The 20,025-nt window shown below is 35.7% G+C and overlaps 1 protein-coding gene across 8 annotated transcripts in view; it reads right to left on the reverse strand.

Moving 5' to 3' along the window:
- The window catches only part of DENND4A (DENN domain containing 4A), a 104,800-nt gene that overhangs the window by 11,191 nt on the left and 73,584 nt on the right, over nucleotides 1–20,025 (reverse strand). For 3 of the 8 annotated variants that reach the window (XM_045823170.1, XM_045823167.1, XM_045823168.1), the window contains 8 exons: nucleotides 19,779–19,985; nucleotides 19,559–19,687; nucleotides 19,129–19,270; nucleotides 15,542–15,673; nucleotides 13,260–13,376; nucleotides 12,531–12,662; nucleotides 6,080–7,179; nucleotides 1,303–1,492 (listed from right to left, as the gene is read on the reverse strand). In XM_045823170.1, the coding sequence (XP_045679126.1) occupies nucleotides 1,303–1,492; nucleotides 6,080–7,179; nucleotides 12,531–12,662; nucleotides 13,260–13,376; nucleotides 15,542–15,673; nucleotides 19,129–19,270; nucleotides 19,559–19,687; nucleotides 19,779–19,985 (2,149 nt within the window). The remainder of the gene's footprint in view (nucleotides 1–1,302; nucleotides 1,493–6,079; nucleotides 7,180–12,530; nucleotides 12,663–13,259; nucleotides 13,377–15,541; nucleotides 15,674–19,128; nucleotides 19,271–19,558; nucleotides 19,688–19,778; nucleotides 19,986–20,025) is intronic. The other 5 variants (XM_045823171.1, XM_045823169.1, XM_045823173.1 and 2 more) reach the window with 3 other exon arrangements.

Genomic DNA, 20,025 nt, shown 5'->3' on the forward strand with positions numbered 1-20,025 from the left:
CATCCTTATACCAAAAGGCTGCAGGTTTGATTCCCAGTCAGGGTATATATACCTAGGTTGTGGGTTCGAACCCCAGTTGGAATGTGTATGGGAGACAACTGATTGATGTTTCTCTCACATTGATGTTTCTCTGTCCCTCTCTCTCTCTCCCTCCCTCTCTCTCTAAAGTAAATAAACATATCCGTGGGTGAGAATTAAATAAAATACAGTAATATGACAAATTATCAAAAAAACAAATGTATCACAAAAGATACATACCATATGAATCCATAAAATGTTAAGAAATACATGCTAACATACAGTGTTAGAAGATAATGTTTACCCATTAGGGAGTGACAAGATTTGGGCCTGAGAGGAGATCCCGGATGCTGTTAATGTTCTGTTTCTGGAACTCAGTGCTGGTTACTCAAGTGTCTTCAATTTGTGAAATATATTTATGCACAGGAAAATGTATATATTATATACATAACACAGTAAGATAAAAATAAATAACTTTAATAAGCTAAAATACATTAAAGCCCATTTATTTTAGAGATACATATTGAAGTACTTATGAACAACATGATACGTTGTCTGAGATTCACTTTAAAATGATCCAGTAGGGAAGAAAAAAACGTTGGCAGCAAAGGGGAGAGAGGACAAGAGAAAACAAGCTGGCCATTTGTAGATTAACTGTTGGAACCGGATGGACAGTACATAGTGGGGAGTTCATTGTTCCATTCCTTCTACTTTTGTGTATGTTTGAAAGTTTCCACAATAAAAGCTTTTTAGAATAGCAACGGTACAAATGAAAAAAAAATATATTAATTCATTCCTCACATCACATACCAGGGTAAATTTCAAATAGATTGAATATCTAAGCCAGGGGTCAAATCTATTTTTGTGCGGTCACAAGCTAGGAATGATTTTTACATTTTAAAGCACTGTTTAAAAAATAAGACAAAAAAGAATATATGGTGAGAGAGAGAGAGAGAGAGAATGTATAGTGGCCCACAAAACCTAAAATATTTACAATATGGAGATTCTTTATAAAAAGTTTGCTGACCCCAAAAAATGTTACAAAGGAAACCAGGGAAGTGTCAGAGGAAAACACTGGTGTACCTAGGAGTGGGGAAATCTTTCCACTAGGACTCAAACTTCAGAAGCAAGAGGGGATGAAAGCCAGGCTTCTCTGAAAGTGCCTTGGCTCTCTATTGTTTTGACTTTGGAGCCATGCAAATCTTTTACAAAAACAAAACATAAAGGGAAAAAAAGTAAAGGTACTACCTATCAAATAAAGTAGGACAGAACTGCTGAACAAACCTTCTACGGAGGCAGAACTTTCTAGGCTTGTTCTGCTGAACTCAGTTCCCTTAGTCCCTGTGGTGGCACCGCACTCGTGGGTGGAAGGGGCCCCTTCCAACTCGGGGCAGACGTCTTCATCTGTTAAAGAGATGGATTCAGAATCCTGGGCTCCCACTGAAGAAAGACTGGTACGATCAGAACTTTGATCCTAAGGACACAATTATAAGCTTACTTTCCTTCATATTTAAAGTTTATTATTTAACAAGTCACTTCTAAGGCAGAGGGAGCGCTTAATACTCAGATGCTGAGTTAATCAACATTATAACTTACAGGGAAAAACCACCGATTTTACCAGGGCACAGTAGTTCAGGCCAGCGCGTGCTGTAGATCGACTCCAGTCAGATCAAAGTGACTGTCAGCAAGATAACCTGCTCACTTCAAAATCTCTGCTGTTCATTTTCCACACTGTGAGTCTCAGCCCAGGGTGATGCCATCAGATTTAGATTTTATTCTTTTAAAATTTCATTTATGTTTACACTTTATTTTTTCTACAATAATCCAGGTTTCAAAGACATATATCTCCAGTTTTCACTTTTGAGAACACACCAAAGTTAAATTTTTTCCTGGTTATACCAATAATCCATAAGAAAATCTGGTTGATATAAATTTTTGCAGGAAAAATTTTAATATCTATGATTCTACTGCCTAGATAATACAACTTATTTTTCTATTGTTACTAGTTGTTATTTTTAAGATTGCTTTTAATATTTTTATTAGCTTTTTGGCTATATCTCTTTGCATTTTTAAGCAGGTACTCAAGGGATTATAATATATATACCTAATCATTTTCATTCTACCTAAAGTTAGTATTGTATCATTTTGTCTATAATAATATAGCTACAGGGCAGGACAAAAGTAGGTTTACAGTTGTTCATATGGAAAATAATGCAATAATAAAAATAATAATAATACAAGAAAAAACTGTTGATTCATGTACTGACAATTGTAAACCTACTTTTGCCCCACCCTGTATAATAGATATCAGTAGGGTGAGTTTCTTTACCACTATAAAACATCTACATATATTGAAAACCTCATGAGATAATGATACAATTTTTGTTTTAGATAATTAGAAGTATTTTAAGGACTTTAAGAGGTAAAGAAGTAGTCTTTTATATTAACCAGCTATTTGCCACCTGTTCACTCTCCCTACGCTCTTTGTGCTGTTGTTTTTTTTTCAGCCTGAAGAACTTCCTTTAGCTCATCTTACAGAACAGGTCTTCTGGCCAAAAATTCTTTTCCTTTATCTAAAAATATTTTTATTTCATCCTCACCCCTCAAGAATATTTCCACTGGATATAACTTCTGAGTTGTTGACAGGTCTTTTCTTGCAACTTAATAAAGGCGTTGTTCCACTGTACTCTTACCTCCACGGATTACGGTGAAAAATACGTGGTCATTCAAACCCTTATTCCTCTGTAGGTGATGTGTTATTTTTCTTTAACACTTTTTACGATATTTTTTCTTTTCTTTTTTCAGCCATAATTTTCTTATTAGCAGATGCGTATCTTTCATTTTTAGTAAATGCTTATGTGTGTGTAGACAGGGTTTTCTTTGAGTCTGCCCTGTCTGTAATTTACTGAGTCTCTTGTGTCTGTCTGGAAATCTAAATCTCTTACCAAATCTAGTAAATTTTAGTCATTATTTCTTCAAATATCTTTTCTACCACAATTTCTTTCTCCAGCTCTTCTAGAACTCTAATTCGATGTTACACCTTTGATAATTGTCCCCCAAATCTCTGAGGTTCTGTTCATTTTCATTGAAAAACTTTTTTTCTCTGTCCTCTCAATTGGATAGTTCTAGCCTCTTTTCTCTGTCATCTCCATTCTCCTAATGAACCCATTCCAATGAGTTTCAGTACTTTGTTTTAGTTATACTTAAATGTACTTTAAATATATACTTTAGTCATACTTAAAAATGAATTCTATTTTTTCCCTGAGAATTCCTTTCTTTTCATTTATTTCAGATGTGTTTTTCTTTACCTCAGGGAATCTAGTTTTAAGTGCTGCTTCACAGTCCTGTCTTATAATCCCAGTATCAGGGCCATCTTAGGGTTATCTTCCCCTTGAGAATTGGTCATACCTTTCTGGTTCTTTATATATTAGTTAATTTTGGATTTTATTTGAGACACTGTGACCGTCATGTCGTACAGTCTGAGCACTGTAATAATTTTTTTTTATAAAAGATTTTCTTTACTTTTTAGAGAGAGAGGAAAGGAAGGAGAAGGAGAGGGACAGAGACATTAATGTGTGGCTGCCTCCCACACGCCTCCCCTACTGGGCCCTGGCCTGCAACCCAGGCATGTGCCCTGAATGGGAATTGAACTGGCGACCCTTTGGTTTGCAAGTCGGTGCTCAATCCACTGAGCCACACCAGCCAGGGCAGAGTACTGTAATAATCTCTTGGAGAATGATGATGCTTTTGTTCAGCAAGTAGTCAATTGAGTTACTTCAGATTATAATTTGTACTTTGATTTTTGAGACTTGTGTGGACCATACACAGGATTAGGGAATCCCCTTCTTTCAGATTCCCCTCAAAATTTCCAGCACACAGAGGCTCCCTTTCCCGGTTCCTTTGTCCAAGAAATATGGGACTTCTCTTGAAGTTTTAGCTTCCAGAGTTGCCATGCCACATTGTGACAGGGACCTGCTCTTCAGACAAATATGAGCGAGAAAAGAAAATGGGAAATTCATCTCTGTGTTGAGACCCTCCTCACAATCTGCCTGCTTTTATTTTTCAGAATCCTTAGTTGTTTTTTGTCTTTTGTCTGGAGTTTTTAGTTGTAATCAGTGGAGGGATGGGCTTTAGTGGTAAGTAGAACTCTCGCCTTAATTTTTAAAGAATCTTTTTGCTGGGAATAGACAATTGGGTTGGCAGTCTTTTTCTTTCAGCACTCTTAATGGTGTCTTTTAAGTGTGTTCTGATGTCACAGTTTCTGTTCAAAACTCAACTGTCAATGTGGCATTGTTGTTCCTTTGAAGGTAATAGATCTCTTTCTCTAGCTCTTTTTAAGATTTCTCTTTGCATTTCATTTTCATCTATTTAGTCAACATTAGATGACTAAATAGAGTTTTCTTTGTTTATTCTGCTTGAGATTTGTAGATATTTTAAACATGTAAGTTGACATCTTTAATTAATTTTCTTTTGGAACATCTTGGTAATTAGTATTTTAAATGTTTCTTCTATACTATTCTTTCTTCTTCTTCTTCTGGAACTCAATTACATCAATGTCAGGCATTTTCACTAAACCCCACATTCTCTTCTGCATTTTTCATTTTTTTTCCTGTCTGTGCTTCAGTGTAGATGTTTTCTACTAACTGCTCATCTAGTTTACTAGCCTTTCTTTTTTTGTTTTGTCTGTTGTTGAACCCAACTACTGCATTTTTAATTTTTGTATCTTTTTTCAGTTCTAGAATTTATACCTGATTTTTTTAACAAATAATTATCTGGTGCAATTTTCCACCTTTGCAGCTATTTTTTTTTCACTATTTCCTCTATGTTTTTGAACATAATTATTTCCAAATCCCTTGCTAATTCAAATATTTGGATCTCTTAAAGGTCGGTTTCCACCATCTGTTTTTCTTTTGTTTTTTAGTTACGGTCCTGTCTCTTAGTATAGCTATTTTTAATTGAGTGACAGATATAAAAAACTGTGTGGACTCCAGATGATGTTCTATTCCTTCAGAAAGGGTACACTCTTGCCTCTTTCACATGAAGGTTGATTATTTTAATCTAACCACAGACTGAGCTGAGTCAAGCCTAGGTTTTGGCTGAGGCTCAGCCTACCTCCAGTTTGCCGATGTCCCTAAGGCGTACATAGCTCTGCAGGACTTCCAGCTCTGGGCCTAGGGTGTTCACCACCATCCCCTTGCCTAGCAGCTCGTGAACTCTAGCTATGGTATTCCCAGCACCATAAAACTTCTGAGATCTCTTGGCTATCAGAGACTTTCTGCTTATCTTTTTAGCTTTCTGTCTCATGCAGTTTCAGTATTGAGAAAAAGTCTTGGAGGAAAAAAATTGTGTATCTGAAGACCCTCAAATCTCCAGTTTTGCCTCTCTAGCTCTATAAGGTCCCCAGAGCTCTGCCGGCCCCCCTCACCTTTCCACAGTCCTCTGATAAGGCAGAGCTTGGATTTGCAACCAATTGCTCTGTGCTCAAAACAAGCAAACGCCCTCAGGGAAAAAGTAGCTGTGGAACTTCAGCTCACCTTTGCAATTCTCCCCTTTCTAGAATCTTGTCCCTCTACTTTCTAGTTGTTTTAGCAGTTCTCTGATGACTTTAAACTGCTACTTTCTGTATTTCATCTGGCTTTTTGTCCTTAGGTGGTATGTATGTCTATCACAAGCTACTCCATCCTAATCAGGAGGAGAAATTCTATGCCTGGCTGGTAATTTCTGAAGGTATGCTGGACATTGTATCTGAAAAAAAGAAATCTGCATTTTTAAGGAAATAATGAAGTGAACATTTTCATATGACATTAATTTTTACTCTAGATACTAATCACTATCTTTTAAAACTGAACAATAAACATAATCTTAGTGAATTTTCTTTCCTTTAGATATTTTATTTAATTCAAGTTCAAATTCTGATACTTACAAACATCACACACCCCAGAAGTCCTTTTTGTAAAGCTGTGTTTAAGAAGAATGTAAAAAACAGACATTTTTGCAAGTAAGGGACTTCTGATGGTGGAGGAGGATAAAAGGAAAAGTAGACAATACTAACAAAACTTACCTTAGATTGTGTGGTATACATGGTGAATCTTGAATACCATTTGCTTGCTTTCTCTGCAACTCCTTTTCCAGCAGTGAACATACTGTTCCTTAGAACATCTAGCTTAGGTACCAGTAGTGTATCCAAATTAAATGAAGGTGATGAATGGGTTAATGCATCTTGAGATTCTTCCCTAAATGGGCAACCTGGTGAGAAGGCTGGTGAAGACCAGAGTCTGTCTCTTGGTCTGTCTTCACTTTTTGTATAGCTTTTAGATTTGGTAAGTCTCATTAGCCTAGGAGAATTATGAGGCAGGCTAGATCTTCTGCGTGCCTTGACCAAAACTGGACTTTTCTTATTGGTTAATTTATCATCACACGCCCGTTGTAAATCAATGCTTGGTGTCCGACTTGTCAAAGGACTGGTCATGTTATTCATATACATCACAATCTCTTCAGCTAAATCACGCTTAGTAGATGGTGTTGAAACGCTTTTGCCATCATCTTCATCTTCTTCTTCCTCCTCTTTTTGCTCCTGCTCAGTCTCAGCCGCCAAAAGAGAGAGGGGATCAAATCCTGTTGCAACATCAGTTTTTTCAAAAGGTTTTACTGAAAAGCTGCTGTTCATACGCTGAATTCTTTTAGGATTTTGTGTAGCAATGCAGCCCATTTTTGACCCGTAAGTTTCATTGTCTAAGTCTTCTAAGTCAAAAATAACTGGAGAATCCACTTTATCTGTCAAACAATTAGAACCATCAAAAGGTGTATCATCATCACTAGATTCCTTTTCTAGACTCTCTCTTTTTGATCTTAAAGATGGCCTTCCAATATCAAGACTGTTTGGTCTTGTGCTTTTTGAGATAACATGTGAAAGAATTTTTGCATCAGCTCCTAATTTTTCAACCATATCTCCAGGGTTTGCTTCCTGGTTAATTCTATTGAGCATAAGTCCCATCACTACTCCTCCACTAAGATTATGGTTTCTATTTTCCCAAGACATTTGCTGCTGCGAATTAGGTTCACTGTCATTTTTATGTCTTTTCCTGAAGCATCTACTTTGAATGTTTCCTGTTTCATTTGTATCTTCAAAGGATGATATTAAGAGTGGTTCAGATGTGCTTTCTGAAAGACAAAAAGTGTTTTTAGCCATAAAAAATGTAATGTGCTAACATAAGTTGTCTCAAATTTTTAAAATACTAGGAATGAAAATGGTAATAGCAAGCACTCATCCGGTGCCTGCTCTTGACTGATACTATACTAGGCACTTTATTTACATTACCTACCATAATTATTCCAACACCCTCACAGGCTGAGAAAAGACCGACACTCAGAGAGATGAATGAGTTGGCCCAAAGTCACCCAGTCCTTCCTTCCATGACAGAACTGGGGTCAGATCCAGGTCTGACTAACTCTAAAGCATTTGTTCATTGATATTAGGACGTACTGCTTTTTAAAGCTTCTAAGTTAAAATTAATATTTACTCATGGTATGTTTAATCATAATAATAAGTTCATGTTAATTCCACTAAATTGGTTAAGTAACAATGGTTATATAACTGTGGCTGTGTTAGATGACCTTAGGAGTCTGAGTCTTCTGCTTATAAAAATGAAAATCTAACCCCAAACACTAAACCAAACCAAATAAAAGGCAGCTGTGGTAGCTCTATCCATAAATAAAAATTATTTGAAAAACTCCAAATCCTTATGACTATAGATGTTGGTAAAGAATTTTACCTTTGCTTTACTTATTGACTGCAAGTTTATTCTAGTCAAATGTGAATGGCCACTAGAATTCTATTCAGAAACACTGTTCACTGCTTCTTACCAAATCATTTAGGTACCAATACTGAAAGCAGAACTCTAGATTTCTAATCACTTTAATTGCCCTTACTGTGTGGGAGTCCTCTAAAGCATGAGTCTAGGTATGGTATTGTCAACTAGTATTCTTTACGTGCTTCATCCAACAAAATTAGCTCTCTATAACCAGGCAACTATTAAAAATGTGCCTTTTTTCTTGCCATGTGATGCAGTCAGGTAACAGAATAGGGGATAAAAGATAATACTAGAGATTATAAACTTCTACAAACTCATACATTTTTAAAAATACTCTATTTATTTATTTGTAGAGAGAGGGGAAGAAAGGGAGAAAGAGACAGAGAGAAACACCAATGTGTGGTTGCCTCACATGTCCCCAGCTGGGGACCTGGCCCGCAACCCAGGCATGTACCCTGACTGGGAATTGAACTGGCAACCCTTTGGTTCACAGGCCAGCACTCAATCCACTGAGCCACACCAGCCAGGGCTACAAACTAATATTGTTTGATAAGTGTATACCATTAGCAAGGAAGACATTAGTATAGCAGAGGGATAAAGTTTATTCTTTTTTCTATGTCAGCTTATGATTAAATACATAAGAAACCAAGAATTCACTTTCTCCTGATATTCTGGGAAACTTTCTGCTTGGCATGATAAATGTTATCAAAGACTTGGAGGAATCTTATTACCTAAAAGCAATACTCTGGGATTGCACTTAAATAGATGTGCAAGGCTTCCTTTGCAAAGTCAGAACTATGCTGTGCCCTGAAGACCAAAGAAGATGGTTATCAAATTATACCAGGCATTGACAAACTACATCTCTGAGCCAAATATCGCCTGTGAACTGTTTCAAATAGTTTTTACATTTTAAAAGGGTTCTAAAAATCACACACAGACAAGGAATAGGTGACAGGAGTTGCCTGTGTTGTGGCCTGCAAGGCCTAAAATATTTACTATCTGGCCATTTGCAGAAAAGCTTACGATTCTAAGTTTACAGATGTGTTAAATCCAACATATACAAACTGCTCTGGATTTGCGAGCCTCTAACAGAGAATTTGCAAATTCTTTAACCCCCTAGGGCCAGGTGGTAATTGCTTAACATAATTCTGGCCAGTGATATTAAAGTAGCAGTTTTTGAAGGTTTCTAGAACAATGGTAAAAGGGGATAAATGTGGTTAGTGGTCCCTTTCCCTATTCTTTCTGCCTTGAACAGGTATGTGATATCTACTGCTGTGTAAAGTTGCCAGTGGCCATATTATAATCATGGTTAGGTCCAGAGAACTGATGGCAGAGCCCCTGAACCAACATCTTGGGAAACTGTTTACTTCTGAACGTCTTGAGGGAAAAAAAAAAACAAAACAAAAACCAAAACCAAAAAGATCCTTGACTTGTTAAACCAACGTTAATCATATTTTCTGAGGCTTAAAGCTAAAAGGATTCCTAGCTGACACACTAGTCCTTTTTCAGATCTTAGAACATGCTGTAATCCCCTCCCACCTCAAAGCCTTTTACATATTGCTTCCCTGTGCTTGGAGTGCTCCTCTCAACTCCTCCCCCATCCTCACCTGTTTCCGACTCACTCTTCCGGTCTAAGCTCAAAAACCATATTCTCAGCGAAGCCTCCCCTGACCAATGCTCTCCCAAACCCAGAGCGTGTGTCTCTATGGAATGTTCTTGTGGCAATTTACAGCCCTTTTTCATAGTATGTAATCTCAGAGCATTTTTATATTTACTTTATGATTTATGTTTTCCCATCCTGCCTGCTTTCTCTATGAAGGCAATGACCATGCTTCTTTTTTGTTCCTTATTATATCCCCAGTAGCACCCAGTATATGGTGGCATAAAATAGACGCTGAAAAAATAATCACTGAATGAATACTGTCTGCTGTGAAACAACTGCCGCAAACCCCAACCCGCACTGTAACTTAGCATGTAATACACTGTCCTATGACGAATCATAGCCAAATACAGTAGCTAAAGATAAAAAGTAAAAACACACCAAAACCAGAATTAGGCTTAGAAAAGTATCTTTCATGTTCAGAGTAAATTGTCCTGTGGCTAAACTTTTTATATGTAATGTTTATATACATTTATCAAAATGTTAAATTCTCAACATAATCATGAAGTAACTATAGGGTGATGATTTTATTTCCAATCAAACATTGAAACATCTCTGCTAATTTTACTCCTCTATCTTTTAAAAGCTGTCATATCTTTGAATCATAGCATGTACTAGTATATAAGAAAGGTGTTATTGAAAAACAAGTATTCTTGTAAATCCCATATATAGTTTTTGGCATTAGTGATAAACCCACAGTACTTAACAGATGGGAAAGTTTTCAAGCCAAAAATCCTTCTTTAATTTTATTTTTATTTTATTGTATTTTTTCCATCACCATTTACTCCTCTTAACCCTGTTCTACTTCCACCCATACGCCCCATGCCCTGCAATCACTGCACTGTTGTCTGTGTCCATGAGTTCTCTCTCTCTCTTATTTTTCCCTCTTTTGGCTAGATTCCTTCATACCCACTGCCCCCCATCCCAGAGCTTTCAGCCTGCTCTCTATCTCTCCATGAGTCTGTCTCTGTTTTGCTTGTTAGTTCAGTTTGTTCATTAGATTGCACACATGAGTGAAATCTTATGGTATCTGTCTTTCTCTGACTAGCTTATTTCACTTAGCATTAGTGTTCTCTAGGGAGCCAAAAAATCTTAAGGATAAACTAACAACTCTAATTTACACCTAGGACACCTATTATAGGCTTCAAAAAGTTGACTTGTCAAGCATAGAAGGTAACCAAAAGCCAGATGATGAGTCAGCTGCTGCTTGTTTACAATCATATGAAAATAGAAAGTTCACAAAAGCAGATCTTAAGAAAAAGGCAAGCATGAAGAGAGAGTAATAAAAGAACAATACAGTGAAGACTATTAAAGACAAGTTATTAAGGGGTGAGGGAGGTGAGGGAAGTAGGGGAGGGTGTGGGGGGATAAATGGTGATGGACAGAGACTTGACTTGGGTGGTGAACACACAGTACAGTGTACAGATGATGTGTTGTAGAACTGTGCACCTGAAACCTGTATAATTTTGTTAACCGGTTTCACTCTAATAAATCCAATAAAAAGAAACAAAAGGCAAGTTATTGAGGATTAAAATTAGACAATGATTAGGAAGGACTAAATGGTTGTGAAGGAGTTCCATGACACCAATGAAAAAATTTTTAATGTTTAAGTTATAACAATTATCTAACAAAGAAATGCAAAGTAAGACAATTATAGATCATCTAACTGCGTAGTGCAAAAGCAACCACCGACAATATATAAATGAACGAGTGTGGCTGCTTTTCAATAAACCTTTGCTTATGAGTACTGAAGTTTAAATTTCATATGCTTTTTCATGTGTCACAAAACATTATTCTTTTGATGTTTTCCCTAACCATTTAAAAATGTAAAAATCATTGTTAGCTTGTGGACCTATACAAAAGCAGGCTGCAGGCCCAATGTGGCCCGTGGACTGTAGTTTGCCCACTCCCAGATCTCCAGGCGCATCTAACCAAGTCACAGAACAACAAACACCACTGCGTCAAGCCCGCTTCCAGAGGCAGTTCAGCCTTGAAAGCACATCCTTCACTATTTATCTGAATCAGTGATTGTCAGTCTTTTTCATCTCACAGCACACAGAAACTAATTTCTAAAATTCTGCAGCACATGAAAAAACATGTATTATTTTTTTCTGATTTGACAAAAAAAAAAGGTATAATTTTGATTCATTCTCACCAGATAGCTATTGTATTGGTTGCTGTCATTTTTTTATTTGACATTCTAAGAGAAAAGAGGTGAGTGCCTCTGACTAAATGGTCAGGTATTGCATGTTTTAAAAATTCTCATGACACACCAGTTGAAAATCTCTGGTTTAGATTATGACATGATGCAGAATTGAAGTATTACAAAAATAAAATAATGCAATTATGTAATAAGACTATTAACACTAGAAACTCTACATCATGCATCCATTTAACTTCCCAAAAATAATCTGATGAAAAATTTGTGAGATAAAGTATTATCATGAACCCTAAACTAACTTCCATTAACTAGTTAACTTATGTGATCTGCCAATGGTCAGATTATGCCTTAGTTTTCTCATCTTGTAAATGGTGCTACTATGCCCGCTCACTAATAATAAGCATTACTGTACTGATGAATATAAAATAGCATATATAAAGCACTTTGAAAAGAAAAAAAATACTAGGTGTTGTTACCTAAGCTAACTGAGGAACTGTGTCTTTGTCCCTGAAAATACAGAAACAATATGAAGACTAGGGGGCTGCATGCTTCATTTAAAAACTGGCCAGGTATACGGTACCCTCAGACTGATAATCTCAATCGCTGCTCCCACTTCAGGTTGGGACCTTCCTGAAAGTCCCAACAGGCCAAACTTCAAAGATAGTATGTATCTTGTAAGTTTTCCCCTATACTTTGCTATCATAAAGGCTTGAATAACGTATATTATAAAATATAGAATTCAAGCTACTAAATTATACTATAAAAGGTTGCACAAATATATAAAAAATAACCCTGGAGAATTATGCCTTAAAAAAAATATTCATTAGGAATACAGACATCAGTGATTCTGCACATAACAGAGCTGTACCATTCAACTCACCTGCGTTTTCTCCCAAAATTTTATTGGCGCTGTTGTTGTCTGCGCCACCGAGGCGAACTATACTGGATGAGCTCTGATAGTCGAGCTTAGGAAGACAATCAGCACTTCCTTTTGTGCTTTCATTCTCCGACACTGTAAAAATTAAAATGAAATTGGTAAGATGACATCTTTATACGTCACAGAAGGCATAACTACAAGTAGCTTTCAGTTCTAAATATTTCTCCTCAAAATAGGTAATAAGAAATTTTCAAACACCTCTATATCTATTTGTCAGTCAAAAATAATTACACTGATCTGAGGCCTCACGGCATGTATGCAGCTACTAACACTGGTCATGGGTGAGGTCCATACATTTTTATACTTCTTTGCTTGTTACACACTGCTTTTGACGGGAAGAGGCACGAGGGAAATACGAGTACAGACCATTAATAAAAGCATTAAATAAAAATACTGTTAAACCTAAGAGCAACTGAGACTATACCCCTCACACATGAAGAGCTGTAATGTTGGAATATAAGGTGGTAGAGAGGGCTTGTGATGGGTGGCAAGAAGAGTTACAATGGGAAAGTGGAAGAGAAAATGAGTACTTTTACACTTAAAGCCCCTTGTATTTATTACTAATATAAGTTTACAATTTTATACAATGCCAACTTATTTTATACTTAAAGCCACTTGTGTTTATTATTAATATAAGTTTATAATTTTGTATAATACCAATTTAATACCTACAGGAACTAGAATCACTCCCTTTCTTATCTTTTTCTTCTTGAATGTCCTCAGTAGATGTATCTCCTCTTCTAACTTCATCTTTAGATAATGAATTATATCCAAGATCAGACTGGCCACCTGGGAAAAAAAAAAATCCCTCTGCTGTTTATCATAAACTTCTTGAGTAAGAACTGGAATTAGAAGCAACACATTAATGATAGGATTTACTTATAGAAATTTTTCTGGATAACTCTCAATTGAAAGCACTCTGTTAGATTCATCCCATTCCATTTCTATTAATGGAAGAAAAAGATAATCTGAAAATAATTTATCTTTGGCTCCACACTGCACTCAAATGCATATATATTCATACTACTATCTGGGCTGCAAAGACACAGACAAACCAGACATTCTTTACGTAAGTCCATGACCTTTCTAGGTAAAGTCTGAATTCCAACTAAGCAATGAAGAAGAAAAATCTACAGGGAATTCATAACAGAACCTTCACACAGAGGAAGCTGAACATCTAAATGATTTTACCCCCCCGCCAAAAGGGGTTTATTTAAATTTCTAAATAGGTAATTACTTTTTCTGACAATTCAACTTAATAATTACTGAATTGCACATAAGTACAAGTACATGGGAATGAGAAAAAATTGTGTTAAAGTTATTAAGAAAAACAAAAGTTGCACTGATACAAGAAAACTTTTAATACACTACACATTCTGGTATTAAAGAGATTCTCTACTTTTCAGCAAATTATTTTTTACTAGGTTAGCATCAAAACATAAGGTTTTGAATCCTAGGTCACTATCTTAGCAGGCATAATTTTAAGTAAATCATATAACCTTTTTGTGTGGACCTCAAGTTACAACACATATAATATACAAGGTTGTTATAATTATATAATAAATTATATATGGAATGGTCTTATACACTTGTAAAGAACTATTTAAAGAAAATTTATTAAGTATCACTAGATATTTACTTTAATATACTTGTTTTACTTTTGATTTGTAATTTTGGTAATCAATTTTTCAGCTCTATTCCCAAAGAAACTACAAGTTAAAAATGCTTTTATTAGGTTCTATACTGTTTTAAGATACTGTTTGTTAAAAAGGCCATAGCTAAAAAGAAAAAGTATACTTCTTCATTTTTAAGAGATAATGAATGCCCAAGGATGACTGACTCTGATTACATTCACATTGCATGATTAAGAAATAAAGTCAGCCAAAGAAAAACAACTATGAAAATTACATTTCAATACCATTAGCTTTTATTTATATTCTTAAAAGTAGGCATAAAAGGAGATAGATCAAAATAATGTTACTGTATGTAGAGATAGAAGCCTTTATACTTTATTATTAATGCTTGGAGTTTTAAATTTAAAATTTCTGTCCATTATGAGGTGGCTCTTATATTTGAAAATCATGTGCAAATTTTCAATGTAATAATGAAAATGACAGAATTATTCAAATAACTTATTTTTTAAACGTGTCAGTTTCAATATTACTAGGAAAAAGTGCCCTGGCTGGTGTGGTTCAGTGGATTGCGTGCAGGCCTGTGAACCAAAGCGTTCAATTCTCAGTGCATTCTCAGCACATGCCTGGGTTGAAGGCCAGGTCCCCAGTAGGGGCGTATGAGAGACAACCACACATTGATGTTTCTCTCCTACTCTTTCTTCCTCCTTTCCCCTTTCTCTAAAAATAAATAAATAAATAAGTTCTTTAAAAAAACACCTTATCTACAAACCTTACATTTTAATGAAATTATTGTCATCTTTAGTGTTACAGTGCTACACATTTTATATGTATTTACATTATATTTTGGAACTTTTTATTATACTATAGTTAAAGATTCACAAGAGAGAGTTCCTGTGTACCCTTTACTCTGCTTCCCCAATAATATTTTACATAAAACTGTAAATGTGTGTTGATATGGCACTATTACCTCAAATCAGGGCTATAAGTTACTTTTTAAACTCTAATTACATTTTCATAATTACAAAGAAAACTTCATCTTACAAAAATGACACGATGAAGAGAGATCTGTGTGCTCTCTGGAGTTAACTGGATTATCATGGACTAAATACTTGAATAAAATCTTAAACTTTTATTTCTATCAAATAAAGAATGCATAAAATTGCATATAGTTATTACATACAATATCGAATCAAGTACATAATATATAAAATTAAAAAGTGACAGTTAAATACATCATTGAAAATTAAAATCCAAAAACAGGTTAGCAAATCTAGTTTTTAAAATGCACTGTAATAAATGTATACATAAGCACACACAAACCTGTACTAGATCTATCATCAGCAGCATATACTTTGATTAAACCCGTATTAAAAGGTGCCTGCTCCACAGTGTGTGTCCCATGACCACTATCCATGCTGCCATGACTAACAGCATCCAGGTCACTGCCATCTGCTTAAGAACACAATTTAACAGCATTTTACTACTCGGGGAGATACCAAAAACACACATTAGTTTGTTGCTCAAGCTAATAGCTACTAAACATGAAAAGTGCCACATAATTAGCAAAATATGACTGTAACAAAGAACCCTATTGTGAATCATTAATGAATACTAAAACAAGACAACCAATGGTTGATAGTTTAAGTTACAAGAAAGAAAAGTAGAATTTTGTGTTTTTTAAATGTGAATATCAGAATTTGCTTAATGGCAGTAAAAACTAGAAAACATTCAATGTTTTGAAAGTAGTTAAAATTTCTAAAAATGTAAAGTATGGGTAGTCGATTTTTTTCTTTTGTGTTAAATCATTTTTTATTGTTAATCTATTACAGTTGTCCCAGTTTTTCCCTCTTTGCCTTCCTCTGCCCATTCCGTCTCCCACAGTCAGTCCCCACACTGTTGTCCGTGTCCGTGGGTCATTCCTACGCGTTCTTTGTCTAGAGCCTCCCCCTCTTTCTAGCATCATGTCCCGCATTCCCCTCCTCCAACCCCTCTGGCCACTTTCAGTCTGTTCCATGTTTCCACGCCTGTGGTTCTATTTTGTTCATTAGTTTATTTTGTTTATTAGATTCCTCTTATAGGTGAGATTATATGGGATTTGTTTTCCATCGACTGGCTTATTTCACTTAACATAATATTCTCTAGTTCCATCCATGCTGTTGCAAAAGGTAGGAGTTCCTTCTTTCTCCCTGCTGCATAGCAGTCCATTGTGTAAATATACCACAGTTTTTTGATCCACTCATTTACAGATGGACCCTTAGGCTGTTTCCAGCACTTGGCTACCGTAAATAGGGCCGCTATGAACAAAGGGGTGCATAAGTTCTTTTGAATTGGTGGTTCAAGATTCTTACGGTATATTCCCAGCAGCAGAATCACTAGGTCAAAAGGAAGATCCACTGTTAGTTTTTAAAGGAAATTACATACTGTTTTCCACAGTGGCTGCACAAATCTGGATTCCCACCAACAGTGCACTAGAGTGCCCTTTTCTTCGAATCCTCACCAGCACTTGTTTGTTGATTTACTAATGACGGCTGTTCTGACAGGTGTGAGGTGAAATCTCATTGTCGTTTTAATTTGCATCTCTCTAATGGCTAGGCTAGTGATGTTGAGCATCTTTTCATATGTCTATGGGCCCTCTGTATGTTGTTCCTGGATGAGTGTCTGTCCAGATCCTTTGCCCATTTTTTAATTGGATTGTCTGTCTTCTTGGTGTTAAGTCATATGAGGCCTTTATATATTTTGGGATCAAACTCTTGTCCAATGTATCAGTGGCAAATATGTTCTCCCATACAGTTGATTCTGTTTTCATTTTGATGATGGTTTATTTGGCTGTGCAGAAGCTTTTCAGTTTGATGTAGTCCCATTTATTTACTTTTCCCTTTATTTCCCTTGCCATAGGAGATATATTGGCAAAAATATTGCTGTGTGGGATATCGGAAATTTTCCTGCTTATGTTTTCTTCTAGGACTTTTATGGTGTCATAACTTATATTTAAGTCTTGTCCATTTTGAGTTTTTCTGGTGTATGGTGTAAGTTGGTGGTCTAGTTTCATTTTTTTGCATGTACCAGTCCAGTTCTCCCAACACCATCTATTGAAGAAGCTATCTTTGCCCTACTGTATGCTCATGTACTCTTGGTCAAATATTAACTGAACATAGAAACTTGGGTTTATTTCTGTGTTCTCTATTCTGTTCCATTGATCTATGTATCTGTTCTTATGCCAATATCAGACCTCAGAACAAAAGTCAAAAAAAGGGACAAAGAAGGTCACTACATAACACTTAAAGGAATAGTCCAACAGGAGAATATAACCTTTGCAAATATATATGCACCCAACGTAGTAGCACCTAAATATACAAAGAAAATCCTGGAGGACTTCCAGAAAGATATTGACAACATCACAGTCCTCATAGGGGATTTTAGTGCCTCACTGCGAACCATGGATAGATCTTCCAAACAAAGAATCAACAAGGATGTTGTGGCACTGAAGGACACTCTAGATCAAACACACTTAATTGATATACATAAAATATTTTACCCCAAAGAAGCAAAATATACATTTTTTTCAAATGCACATGGAACATTTTCAAAGCTAGACCACATGGCAGGACACAAAACAAACCTCAACAAATTCAAAAAAATGGAGATCATATCGAGCATTTTCTCTGACCACAAGGGACTGAAACTAGAACAAACCTTAAGGAAAAAACTCAAAAACACTCAAATACATGGAGACTGAATAACATGTTATTAAATAATGAAGGGGTCAACAATGAGATGAAGGAAGAAATAAAAAAAGTATCTGGAAACAAATGAAAATGAACACACAACAACCCAAAACAGATGGAACACAGCAAAGGCAGTCCTGAGAGGAAGTTCATAGCAATACAAGCCTACCTAAAGAAGACAGAAAATCTCAAATAAACATCCTAACCCTACATCTACAAGAACTGGAGGAACAACAACAAACAATGCCCAGTGAGTAGAAGGAAGGAAACAATCAAGGTCAGGTCAGAATTAAATGACCTAGAGAATAAAAAAACAACTCAGAGGATCAATAAATTCAGGAGCTGGTTCTTTGAGAAGATAAACAAACTGACAAACCTTCAACCAGACCATTCAAGAACAAAGACAGAGGATCCAAATAACTAAAATCAGAGATGAAAGAGAAGTTACAACTGATACCACAGAAATACAAAGGATTGTGAGAAATTACTATGAACAACTACATGCAAAGAAATTGAACAACCTGGGCAAAATGGATAAATTCCTAGAAACTATAATCTGCCAAAACTGAATCAAGAAGAAGGAGAAAGCCTGAATAAACAAATAATAACTAGTGAAATTGAAGCAGTAATCAAAAAACTCCTGGCACATAAAAACCCTGGACTGGACTGGACAGGTGAATTTTACCGAACATTTATGGAAGAACTAACTCCTACCTTCTCAAACTATTCCAAAAAATTCAAGAGGAGGGAAGACTGCCAAACTCTTTTTTACAAGGCCAGTATCACCCTAATTCCAAAACCAGGTAAAGACACAACAAAGAAAGAAAAGTACTGGCCAATATCTCTGATGAACAAAGATGCTAAAATGCTCAAGAAAATACTGGCAATCCGGATTTAGAAGCACATTAAAAAGATCATGCGCCATAATCAAGTGGGATTCATCCCAGGGGTGCAAGGATGGGACAACATTCACACATCAGTAAACATAATACACCACATAAACAAATGAAGGACAAAAGTCACATGATCTATCAATAGATGCTGAAAAAGCATTTGGTAAAATCCAGCACCCATTTATGATAAAAACACTCAGCAAAGTGGGAATAGAGGGAATATACCTCAACACAATAGTCAATTAATTTAAAGAAAAAGTTAAACACATACATCCCTTAAATACCTTACCTGAGAGAGTTGTTTGTGATAAGTGTGCATGTTTTTTTAAAGCTCTTTTGAACTGTGCTACTCCTAAAACAACATTTCTTAATTTTGTCCAAAGAAAATAGCCATTATGACTTCGTGAAGGCCAGGTACTTTCTAAAACAGCCTATTGATAAAATAAAATAATTAGTTTATTATTATTTTTAGAAATGAAACACATTTTTAATTTTTAGAAATGACACACATTCACTAGTAATTTTTAGAAATGAACACATTCACTTTAGAATCAAACTAAAAAATATCTAAGTAGATTGTATAACACAAAATAGCACAAAAAATTTACAAAATATATTTCAGATACTCTAAAATAAATGTCAAGTAACCACTGCATCATAAATTAAGATTGTATAGTCACACAAGTTATACTCTTTCTCCATTATATAAACGGAATTACCTTATTATAATAACCATAAGTAATGGCATTAGGGTCAATACCAGCTTTCTGCATTTCAAAAAGCACTCGAACTGCAAGCACTGGCTGATCGTATTGTCCACAGAGCTGCATAAGAATGCGGTAGCACACCTGAAACACAGTAAGTTCAAAGTGTACTAAAACAAAACATCTACATACACAAAACTAGAAATAATGCATGCACTTTAAAGATAAGTGTTACCTCATCAGGTGGATCCATTTTCTTTGACTGCATTTTTTTAAGCACATCATATGCTGTTTTCAGAGCCCTGACTTTTGAATGACACACTTTCACGTAAGCTGGGAGACATATAAACCACAGTCCGTAGCAGTGACGCAGCAGACACCTAGACCACATCTGAGGAATGGAAGAGTAACGCTTGGCAATTTTATGGGCTGATTTAATTTCCTAGAAAAAAATGCAAAGATTTCATTAATAAATTTATACA

Source organism: Phyllostomus hastatus, unplaced genomic scaffold (assembly GCF_019186645.2).
Source record: "Phyllostomus hastatus isolate PE091 unplaced genomic scaffold, TTU_PhHast_1.1 phas_scaffold_501, whole genome shotgun sequence".
Classification (NCBI taxonomy): domain Eukaryota; kingdom Metazoa; phylum Chordata; class Mammalia; order Chiroptera; family Phyllostomidae; genus Phyllostomus; species Phyllostomus hastatus.